We start from the raw sequence: 12,133 nt of genomic DNA, 5'->3' as shown, positions 1-12,133 counted from the left end.
GCCACACAAGGACTCAACCTGCCTGACCAGTGCCGCTGGGTCAGCCTGGTCCAGCTCTCACTGGTCTGGGTTTGCTTTGACTGAATAACTTTAGCTGGTCTAAGATGTGAACCTGTACCCCTGAGTTGGATGAATGAATCTATGACTCTATGAAAAAAGTCATAAGCTCCCATGGAATCGTACCCCAACTACACGCCATTGCTCCAACTGCTGAAGACAGGCAGCCGATCGTGTGCGGATTTGAAAGCCCGCCTCAGACAATCCCATCAGCACCCCGACAGAGGCAGCCCCACTGAGAGCCCCCACACACCCATACACTGCGCCGGCGGCCAAGGAAACGCCACTCACTTAAATGTGTAATTGCTGCCTCGCTGGCTTTTCGAACGTTCTCTCTCTCCGTCCACGCACGCAGATAGCACCATCACTCTACAATAGCTCCTCCTCCAGCAGGTAGGGGCACGGGGGAGCTTCCATCACTGCGTAAAATGGAATTTGCGGTTGAGACCGCTCCCCTCTGAGCTACAAGCTCGTTTGACAAGTGTCGTTAGGGAAGAAAAATGCATCTTTCAGTTGCCAAGCTTTTCACTTTTCCTACAAAAAAGTTCTTCTTCCTCCTAGGATTTATTAACTTTTTCATACACAGATTTAGAAAGAGAAGGAAGAAAATTGATTGATATATGATATCATATGGTATTACATTTTGCCCCAGGATGTTATTACTAATGTGTATTTTTTATTGACATCGTAACAGAAAGAATCTTAGGAAACATGGAGTACAGTGGTAATGCCTTGGGAGATGCCTGCACCACGTGACTGTCTATCTTAGCCCTACTTCTGAAATGCCCCAAGACCTCGAGAGGTGGGACCTAGTTCATCACCGCCTCCCCCAAAAGAACACTGGTGACAGCTGCCATCACGGATGGACTCAAGGGTCATGAAGATGCACCAGCCGACGCTTCCACTAAGCTGTCCCTGGGCTTTGCTGGTCTTGACCACTGGCCCTACTTCTCTTGCACAACAGAAGAGAATCGGGCTTTTCCACGGCTGGTGGAGGGCATACCTGGGGACAGGGAAGTCACTCATCAGGGACTAGGGCGCACAGAGCAGGTGTAGGCTGTAATCCCAGCAGTGGGGTGACAGCACAAGAGTGCAGGGGCCGCACTCATGGAGACCACGCGGAACAGGCACATGGAGATGGGTGGGGCTGTCACCTGTGCGGGGGGACGGCCATGCTGAGAGCCATCAAGTTTAAAGGATGCTCACTCACCTCGAGAGGAACGGAGTCTGCCACCAGGAGACGATGAGGGCGGAAGCCCTGGATTCGACGGGCAAGGGCTCTGCCGTTTACCGGCTTGTGTGATTTGGGGCAAGTTACTTAATTGCTCTGAGCCTTGATTTCCTCATTTGTAAGGATAGTACTACTCTCTGTACCTCTCAAGGCCACTGTCTTTACGTGCAAGTCGTGTACACAGAAGTGATTTTTTTTTTTATGGCAAAGCTCCATATCTGTGCTGTAGCCTCTAGATACATGGGGCTGTTTTAATTTAAATTAGCTAAAATTAAGTACAATGAAAAATTCAATTCCTCAGTCACACTGGTCAGGTACTCAGCAGTCACATGTGGCTAGTGGCTGCCGTGGTGGAGCCCACGGATACAGGACGTTCCATCCTCATGAAAGTTCCACTGGACGTGCTGCCTTATGCCATCCTTGACTCAGCAGCCTGGTTTTCCAGCAAAGTCTCCATGCCATCACCTTGTGGATGGTTTTTCACTACCAGTGTTTTCTCAGGTCACCTCTCACCACGACCACGGCCAGGAAGGGCTTGTGCACTGAGACTGTTCTCTACCCCGTCTTCTCCAGCACCTTCGGTACTACAGGCCCTTACAAGAACCTTGCTTTGTTTTATCCCAAAGCTCAAATAATCGGTGAGTCTGTCTTTCAAAATGACGGATTGCGGAGGAAACTCTAATTAGAAAAGATACATGCACCCCAATGTTCAGAGCAGCTCTATTTACAACAGCCAAGACATGGAAACAACCTAAATGTCCATCGACAGATGAATGGATAAAGAAGATGTTGTACATATATACAGTGGAATACTACTCAGGGACTTCCCTGGTGGCGCAGTGGTTAAGAATCCGCCTGTCAATGCAGGGGACACGGGTTTGAGCCCTGGTCCGGGAAGATCCCACATGTCGCAGAACAACTAAGCCCGTGCACCACAACTACTGAGCCTGCGCTCTAGAGCCCACGAGCCACAACTACTGAGTCTGCGAGCCACAACTACTGAAGCCCACGTGCCTACAGCCTGTGCTCTGCAACAAGAGAAGCCACAGCAATGAGAAGCCCGTGCACCGCAACGAAGAGCAACCCCCACTCGATGCAACTAGAGAAAGCCCACGTACAGCAACGAAGACCCAATGCAGCCAAAAATAAATAAATCAATTAATTAAAAAAAATAGAATGCTTTCTTAAAAAAGAAAAAATAGAAATACTACTCAGCCATAAAGAAGAATGAAAGAATGCCGTTTGCAGCAACATGGATGGACCTAAAGATTATCATACTAAACGAAGTAAGACAGAGAAAGACAAATATCATATGATGTTGCTTATATATGGAATCTAAAAAAATGATACAACTTATTTACAAAATAGAAACAGACTCACAGACATAGAAAACAAACTTATGGTTACCAAAGGGGAAAGAGGGGGAGGGATAAATTAGGAGTTTAGGATTAACATACACACACTACTCTATATAAAATAGATAAACAACAGGGACCAACTGTATAGCACAGGGAACTATATTCAATATCTTGTAATAAACCATAATAGAAAAGAATATGAAAAAGAATAGATATATAACGGAAACACTCTGCTGTGCTAACACAATGTTGAAAATCAACTGTACGTCAATAAAACAACAACAACAACAATGGACAGGAGGAGAAGGTGGGCTCTGCACCCCTCACGTGAGTGTAGTTCCTTGGGGAGAGGGCCAGGGCTTAATCTGATCCAGTTAGTGTCTGATGCACCTACATGGCACTTACATTCTTTATTGTCTCTCCTTCCCTGTGCGGTAAGGAGGGCTGGGCAAACTAAAGCATTCCACAGAATGAGGAAGGGATTAGTGCTCAGCCGCTTGCTCAAGGACACTCGGGTCTGTGACAGATGTCCTGTGCCCCAGCCAGTTCCATCCTGGGACATAGCCACATTCAACCTGGACAGGACTGGCCACTGCACATCCCGGCCACTGCACAATTAAACAGATGGGTATATGCACTGCCCAGTTTTTGATTCCACAAGCAAAATTCACTCTTGTTAATTAATTCCATTCCGAGCCCCATTTTTCAAGCTAATCCAGTTAGTTTTAGGTCAGGAGCAATTCACTAGTACACACAAAAAATTAAAAGTCAAATAAGAAAAAAAAAAAACAAAAACTTCAGTGCAAATTCCTCAAGTTCTTTCAACATAAAAAGCATGTCTCAAAATAAGGGAGATGAGTGACAATTTGAGGCTAGAACATCAATGACACAACAATCAAGCTGGGTAAGAAACAGAGACTTGGTTTTGGTCTAAAGGGAGAGAAGTTATCTCCCTGGGGAGAGATCATACCCTAGGGGTCCAGAGGGTGGGCTCCGGGGTCGGGAAGGCTGGGTTTAATCCCAGGTGTGTCCCTTTAGGCTGAGACTTTGGACGAGGCAGCGAATCTCTCTGCGCTTCGGCTTCCTCACCGTGAAACAGGGGCAGGAGCACCTCCACCTCCCGAGATGGTTGTGAACAGAAAATGAGCGATGCACGCAGAGTGCTTAGCTGTGGGGCCTGGCCCGCGGCAAGCGCTCCATGGATGCAAATTGTCCTTTTCTGAACCGCAGAAGCAGCTCATAATCCACGGATTAGACTGAAGGGAGGAAAAGGCTCCCAGAGCAGCTGGTCCAGCCACACCAAGTGTGCGGCCCCTCACAGATGCTCCCAGGGTCCCCTGGACACACCCGGTGATGTGCACGGGGTCAGGCGGCAGGGTCCCCTGGCCTGGGGGCTCCATTTGACTTCCGGCTTCTGAAGCCCAGTGTCTCTGGTGTAGATGCACTCACTGAGCGAGAGGACCACGCTCGCCATTGAGAACCGCTCTGCCCCTGCTCGGCACCCAGCACTCAACCCTCTAGAGACTGTCCAGTTGTCCTCTGCAGGCGGAGCACCGGCCCCTCATTAAAGCCCCGTACGGGTCTCCCAGGCCTCTGCTCTGTGCGCCCCTCTGCCCGGTGCCCTCCCAGCCACCACCTCCAGCTCGGGGACCCTGGGTCTCACGCTGCAGAGGCAAGCGGCCTAGTTCAACACATTCAAATGGGACAATTAGGCGCTTTAGACCATACCAGCTTTTTTTTTTTTTAATTAGTAGACTCTTTTTTTTCTTCCCCAAAGAGTCTCAGGGCTTCACATAATCACCGTAGGTCAACACAGCATTAACTAAACTGTGCGCCAGTTTCCCCCACTTTATTCTCAATCTTTCTGACATTGTAAAGACAGAACAACAGTCTCTACAGAGAGTTTCCTTCTGTGCCCATGGAAGGGTCACAAGGCTTCCAAGATGAGTGACCTCAGTGTCGCAGACTAAGAACCCCCAGCCGCCCGGTGACACGGCTTCCCCTGAAACTGGACATGCCCTCTTCTGTACAAACTCCTCCTTGCACCCCTCAGCTCACTGGGAGCCACGGACGAGGGCACAGGCGGGGACCTCAGCTCGCAGGCGGCACGGGCCGGAGGACCTGCTGGGGTCGGGGCAGCTCTCGGCAGGCCTGTGACACACCAGGAACATTCTCTCCAGTGCACCACACGCCTCTGATCTGGAAACGGCAGTGGTTTTGCAAAAAGAAGGCATCAGCCGAGGTCTCAAGCACAGAGCTTTGTACCCAAGGAGGAAGTGCGTCTCGGGATGGTCAGAGCCTCACGTCACCAGTGATTCCCCCACCTGCTTGTTCCACGGCTGTCAAAACCCGGGGTCACAAAGCCTAAAGATCCTCCAGGGGACCCGTGACAAGTACTCCAGGCTGTGGGCGCCTACGTCAGCCCTGAGGATTCTCCACTGTGGACGGAAACGCCGCGGATCACCTGATTCTCCTGAAACGGACACTTCAAAGGCGAGTCACAGGAACACTCTGATGGGTGTCAAAGACGCCCGCCCGTGTTTGGAAGAAGATACTGCATGGGCATGCACTGGCCCCGAGCCGGGTCCCTGGGCGTCTCCTCCTCCCTCCCTGAAGGGGTCCTGGGAGCCGAGACCGCGGAGTAGGGGGCCGGCCAGCCCTGCGGCTCACATTCCTGCCTCCACCTATCATGGCCTTGAGATCTGGGGTAAGCGACTCAATCTCTTCGGTTTTCCCGGGTGTAAAGTAAGGACAGCAGGACACTCGGCAAGGCTGCATCCTGCTCGGTGGTCATGCTCAGGGCTGGCCTGTGGGGAGTGACACTGCCTCCCGCCTGTCAACTTCAATCTCTGCACTCAGGGTTCACCTTCCCCGCTGGGGCACCCGGGAGCCTTTCTTAGCCCCAAAGGCGCCATCCTACAGCCTCACAACATTCCACACACGCCTCACACACAGGTCACACTGTACTTAGGAATATTTTTTTATTGAAGTGTAGTTGATTTACAATGTTGTGTTAATTTCTGCTGGACAGCACAGTGACTCAGTTATACACATATAGACATTCTTTTTCATATTCTTTTCCATTATGGTTTATCACAGGATACTGAATACAGTTCCCTGTGCTGTACAGTAGGACCTTGTTGTTTACCCATTCTATATGTAATAGTTTGTACCTGCTAACCCCAAACTCCCACTCCATCCCTCCCCCATCCTCCTCCCCCTTGGCAACCACAAGTCTGTTCCCTATGTCTGTGAGTCTGTTTCTGTTTCGTAGATAAGGTCAGTTGTGTCATACTTTAGATCCCACATAGAAGTGATGTTATAGGGTATTTGTCTTTCTCTGTCTGACTTGCTTTGTTTAGTATGATCATCTCTAGGTCCATCCATGTTGCTGCAGAGGGCATTATTTCACTCTTTTTTATGGCTGAGTAGTATTCCATTGTATCTATTACTCATGAATACTTTTCATACTTCCATCTCTCCTGTGAGAGAGGCCATGAGGGCTCCATTCACTTCTGGGTCTTCAGTGCTGCGCGCAACGCTAATCCCATAAAGTGTGGTTAGAAAACAACCTGCACTTAGGTTTTCCTTTGTAGACGCTTTGTTTTCCCATCTATTTTGTAAACTCCTTGATAATAGGGATGTCTCTGACTTCAGAAGAAAAAAAAAAAAAGCTGGCAAGCCCCTTAGGCTCTAGAGAGGGAAGGCTGAAGAATCCCTGGTCCCTGCCCTCTAGGAACCCAGGGAGCCTCAGACACAAACAGGCTGTGTGAGTTAGGTGGTAGCGGAAATCCCTCTACAGTGGAACCAACGGGATGGAGACAGAGATACAGAGAGAGTTCTATCCATTTATCCATCGAGCAAGAGATAGAGATATTTATTTCAAGAAATTGATTGCATGATTACGGAGGTTCATTAAGTCCAAAATCTGCAGGACGGCCTGGCAGGCTGGAGACCCAGGGTAGAGCTGCAGTTCATATCCAAAGGCCGTCTGCTGGCAGAACTGCCTCTCCTTTCAGTGAGGTCAGGCTTTTTCTATTTAGGCCTTCAACTGATTGGATGAGGCCCACCCACCCGAGGGAGGGCAATCTGCTTTACTCCAACTCCACTGATCTAAATGTTAATGTCATCTAAAAATACCTCCACTGGGACATCCAGAATAGTGTTTGACCAAATATCTGGGTACTGTGGCCCAGCCAAATTGGCATGAAATCACCCATCACACCCTCCGAGCCCTGCTAACGTCAGAGGGTAAAGCCAGAAAGTCCGGGTCAGAAAAGAGGTGAAGCAGAGTGGGCACTCATGGGCACCCTGCAACTGCCCCCTTCCCCACTGCCCCCACCAGAGCCATCTGACCACAGACTGCCCGAGAACACTACACGTGATTGCAAGCACCTCTCCGGCACGGAACGCAGATGGCCCGCGCTGGGACCAAGAGCCTAGCACATACACCATCCCGGCCACTCACCTGCCCGTAACTAGGAGTCCCAAAGGCACAGCAGGTAGAGCAGCCTGACCAGGGGGAGTGTGACCAGAGCTGAACATGCAACCAGACCAGGGTGCCAGGTGACCCCGCCTCCAAGCTCCAGAAGCATCCATGGTGTATCCGGAGGATGCGTTTGCTTGGGGGGAATTCACTCTTTCTGTGTGATCGTGTATCACCCCGCAGCTAAGAGAGATGCTCTCAGCTGTTTGGGATGATGAAAAAGTTCTGGAAATGGATAGTGATGATGGTTGCACAACACTGTGATGTATTTAACGCCACTTAAAGGTAAATTTCACGTTACGTACATTTCACCACAATAAAAAAAAAAAAGATACGCTCCTTCAGGATAGGCCCACAAGACACGATACAAATTTCATCCCTCACCGCTCCTCGTGTGACAGCTTGCCAGATCACCTCGTGGCCCCAGTCCTACAGGCAGCAGTCTCCTTCCCAGGGCAGCGTGGGTGGCCTCATCTGGTTGCTCCCCGGCCCTGAGCACTGCAGGCTGGCATCATCACACGCTGACTCGGTGTTCAGCGTTCGGTGCAGGGGGAGACCCCAAGGTAGACACCTTGGATCCGAGGGCTTTTGTGGTGAGTAGGCCTGCAGGGCAGCTCTACAAACGCCAAGTGGGGGACCGGCCCCACCACGATCCAGGCCTCTCATACGAGATTCTGGAAGGAGGGCTGGAGGAGAGGGCCGAGGACAGACGAGGCAGTGCCACGTCATCACGCGGGACAGCGTCTCCACGCGGGTGTGACTCTCTCTGCAGTGACCGCACCTCCTCTGATGGCTTCTCTCTCCTGGAAACATTTTACTCCCTCCCTCTTGCACTCCCAGAAGTGAAACACATCAACTCCTTAATATTCAGGGCGACACAGTTCACCTCTTCTCCCACACACCTCCCTACCGTCCCCTCACGGGTTAGATCACCCAGGACTCTTAACCACGTTCATCTGATTCTGAGATTCCCCTTCAGATGCATTCAAGAGTAGTGAACCTATAAAAGTACTGAAAATACCGGGGTTCCTCTGGACACTTTGCCCGTTAGCAGCATTGTCTGTCAAACTGTGGGCTTTCCCTCCTCGCTCAGGTGCCCTGAGGGGAAGCACTCACCGCTTCTGAGGCTTGGAGCTCCTGGTCAGCTCTCACAATGACCTTTACTGGGACCACTTGGGAAACCACCACCCAGTCTGGAATGTTTTTTTCCTCACTTAAGCCTTGATCTAGAATCTTCCGAGCGGAGCTAATCCCCCATGAGGCCCTACCTCAGAAGCATGCAGTCCAGTCACCAAACCTTACAGTCCTGGCCGAATGACACTATAAAGCCGAAGCCAGGCCTTGGGTCTCTCCTGGAATCCACTGTCCCTTCCGGGTATCAGCTGTGTCCATGACAGGGTAACGGGAAGAAGGTTACCTGGTCAGCTTTGCAGACCCTCACTGGCAGGCCCCGGGGCAATTCTATTACCATGTCACACACGACAGCAAAGCCTCCGTGGCCCGCGATCACTTTTATGAGTTCATGGTTTCAGGACTCAGCGATCCAGCCGGGACATCTGCCCATGGTCAGGGCGGAGAGGCCAGAGGAGAACCTTGCACACGCCCTTTCCGACCCCTTCACGTGCCACGTCTGCCGGCCTCCCATCGGCCAGCCTCAGACCTGCTGCCAGCGGGAGGACAGCAGGGGGCGAAGGGCCACCTGGGCAGCAGGATGGCCACAGCCTCTTTAGGCTCAGCAACCGGGATTCTCCAGTGGAAAGTTATTTAGGAGAAGAATTTATTCGACAAACTAAAATGAAGAAAATGGGCTTGTGTACACCATCCCACAGGTGACGTTAAAAAAGAGAAGAGTCACAGAACCTTGCAGTAGAAGGGGCCTCACTGATTAAGGCCCCCCCATCCTTTCACTCTACAGGTAAGGACGCTAAGATCCAGGACAGTTTGGGAGCCGGCTTAGTTCACACAGGAAGTAGCAGAGCTGGGCTTGTAGCTGGTCCTCAGGACTGAGGAGGGGGTCCCGGAACATTAGCAGCACTGACCCACCTCATCTGGGAAGCGGGTGTGCGTACCACTGCCCCTTGTACCTCGCGGCTGGTGTGAGAGCAGAGGAGATGCAGGTGTGAAAGCTCGGGGGATGGGAGGCTCCTCCTGCCCCTCGCCCCACGGCTGCATCTGCCTGGGCCGCTGCCTAACCAGGATGAGGGTCTGGGGGACCAAGACAAGGGCCAGGATGCTAAAGAGACAACCGTCCCCAGGCCGCGTGGGTTCTTCTCAGACGGAGGTGTCCCTCCCTGCTTTGCTGCCACCACAAACACCTCCATCTCGACCAACGAACTGGGGAGGCCACGGAAGTCCTCGCTCCATCTGCCACGGGACAGCCTGCAGCCAAGGGTAGGTACCCCTTCAGCACCTGCGTGCACGGGGCTTCCAGTCGCCCCGGCCTCGGCGGAGGCCAGACTGCTTGGGACCGGGGGCTGCCAGCTTCAATCCTAACTTCTCAATTCAAACCCTCAAGCTGCACAAAGCTTCCTAGGATCAGAGAGTTTTAGAAATAAAAGGAACCTTCAAGGTACCAATCTGAACCTTTTATCTGACAGATGGGGATTTTATAGGTTTCATAGAAACTAGGAGGAACCTGCACAGAGAGACACAGACAGAGAGAGAGAGAGAGAGAGAGAAAGAGAGAGGGGCTTTGCAGGTAATGGTCGTGACTCCTCGCTACTCGTCAAGTTTACAGTAAAAAGGAAGGGGTGCCAGATGCACACAGAACCCACATGCGAACATTCCTTCAAAAGCCGCACAGGCAGACCCCTGGGAAGGCAGCGCCATGACTGCACACCCCGGTGCCTGGCCCGATGCTGCAGGCCACAGCACGCAGCAGTAAGTATTTATTCAAAGAATGACTGAATGTCATCTATATACAGTGAAACGGACTCCCCTGTCCCCAGGGCAGTGTCACTGCAAAAGGTACTACAGCGATGGCAGGGGTTGTGTGGGGAGGGAGGGCCGAGGCTGTACGTCCAGAGTGTTTCCCGCTCTGGGGTGGGTCTGTCTAGCAACAGCCTGAAGCCTGTGCATGAGCCCAGCTGGAGAGCCCGGGCCCAGCCCAACCTGAAGCCCCCCGGCCTGCGGGGCAGGGCGGGCTGCTGCTTGGGGCACACGCACCTTCCTTGCCGGGGCTCGAGCACATGCGGCGCGGAGATGCTCAGCTGAACCTTCCTACGAATGCTTCCCTGGCTCGGGGGCGGGAGGAGGTGTGCGAACCCCCTGCGCCTTGGGCCTGGGGCTGCAGCTGGGCAGGGCAGCGGGGGCCGCTGAGTGGCCTGAGCGGCAGGAACCAGCCCAGCCGGGGTCCGCTTTGCCAGCCCCCCCTCTTCCTTCCGCGCACTCCGCACCCTGCCGCTCCGGCAGCTCCGCGTCTGACACTGTTCCCGCAGCAGAGCCCGGCCACCTCTTCAGGGCACAGCCAGGGAGCGGGCGGCAAGGCTGGCTCAGAGGGCCGAGCTCCTGATGCCGTTGCAGGCCTCTGAAGAAGGTGTCCTTAGGACAGAGACCTGGCGGGGTCTGGGGGGTCTTTCTGGGGTGTCACGACGCACTCTCGAGAGCCATGGCAGCGACCTCTGTGCCCACCATTCTGGTGAACCCTCTGGCTGACACTGTAAGGGCCTGAGCCCTGATCGGTGTTTACGGCTGTTGTTTAACCCCGGGGTCCGGAGCGGGCAGGAAGAACGTGCAGCGGACAGCGCCAGCTAGCCCCGTGCCCCAGCGAGGAAGAGAGCGGCGCACCCCAGCCTAAGCTGCAGCATCTAGTGAGGCGCAGGGAAAAGGGTAAGTGGGCAAGTTCACCGGTTACCAAATCCTCCCTCGGCCTCCAGGGCCAGCCCAGGGCTCACCTGGATGATGAAGCCGGTGGAAGAGCACTGCCGGACCCAGAGGCTGAATTTCCGCTTTTTCCTCTTCCGCAGCTCCCGCTCCGTGCACGTGGCAATGAACACAGGGTCCTCATCGATCAGGGGTTCATGTAGCACCTGCCGGGAAAGAAAAAGCAGAGATTCTCATGGAAGGCAGCGTGAGCTCAGGGGGGGTCTTCAGGTCTGGGCTCAAATCTAGTCTCTGCCTTTGACCAGCTGTGTGACCTTGGCTAAGTTACTTTACCTCTCTGATCCTGAGTCTCCTTCAGTCTCCCTGAGTCTCCTCATTGGTCTATACCAGTGTTTGGGGGAGGATTAAATGAGAAACTGGCACTTAGCAGGTATTTAGTAAATGGAAATCATCATGACAGTTATTATTATTGGCCTAAGGTCCTCAGTCCAAACTGTCACTTGGGAGAGGGACCTCCAGCAGGGGTCCTGACTTCCAGCTGGACATGCCCGGTGGGGACACCCACTTCGTTTCAAGGAAGACCTTTCCACGGATGGACGCTCCAACCGTTCACTGACGCAAAGGTGACCTACATCTAACCTAAACCTACTGACCCAACTTCACACGATTCTTTAGGTTCTTTAGGTTTTCCGGACAGCTCTCATGCTGGCCCATGACCTTCTTTCTCTCAGGCTAAACATTCTCTTTTTAAAAACTCTTCCTGAAATGACCCAGTTCCCTCATTGCCACGAGCCAGCCTCTGGCTCTCCTCTGGGTCATCACCTCCTTTCTGACGTGGGACTCCCCAGGCAATTTTTAAACTTACTTCACCTATTTCCACTTCTCGATGGCACGGTGACAGGACTTTTTCAATGACAAGACAATAAAGTAAAAAGAAATGGCATGAAAACAGGTTCCAGGGGTGCCCCAAGTTTTGTTCCTTCAAGCTAAAGCTTTTGGGGGGACTCCTGGGTAAATTTTAGGAACCTGCTACACTTCCCTTCCAATCCAATTTCAAGCTTCCTTACGGATTGGTACGTACGTGTGTGCTTCACTGAAATGAAGAATGCTAGAAATACTATGATTCCAAGAACTCTTCACAAAACTCCAGATCAAGGGCTGGCCCCCCGCCCGCTGTAA

The 12,133-nt window shown here is 52.5% G+C and overlaps 1 protein-coding gene across 3 annotated transcripts in view; it reads right to left on the bottom strand.

The window, feature by feature from the left end:
• PGBD5 (piggyBac transposable element derived 5) overlaps nucleotides 1–12,133 on the bottom strand; it is an 88,927-nt gene that overhangs the window by 18,322 nt on the left and 58,472 nt on the right. For all 3 annotated transcript variants that reach the window (XR_014253054.1, XM_082423438.1, XM_082423439.1), the window contains exon 3: nucleotides 11,026–11,160. Coding sequence is in view for 2 of the 3 variants with exons in the window: in XM_082423438.1 (XP_082279564.1) it covers nucleotides 11,026–11,160 (135 nt within the window). In the remaining variant the exon portion in view is untranslated. The remainder of the gene's footprint in view (nucleotides 1–11,025; nucleotides 11,161–12,133) is intronic.

The sequence above is a fragment of the Balaenoptera physalus genome (assembly GCF_965194825.1).
Source record: "Balaenoptera physalus genome assembly, chromosome: 14".
NCBI lineage: Eukaryota > Metazoa > Chordata > Mammalia > Artiodactyla > Balaenopteridae > Balaenoptera > Balaenoptera physalus.
This window is presented reverse-complemented; position numbering and strand designations above follow the sequence as displayed.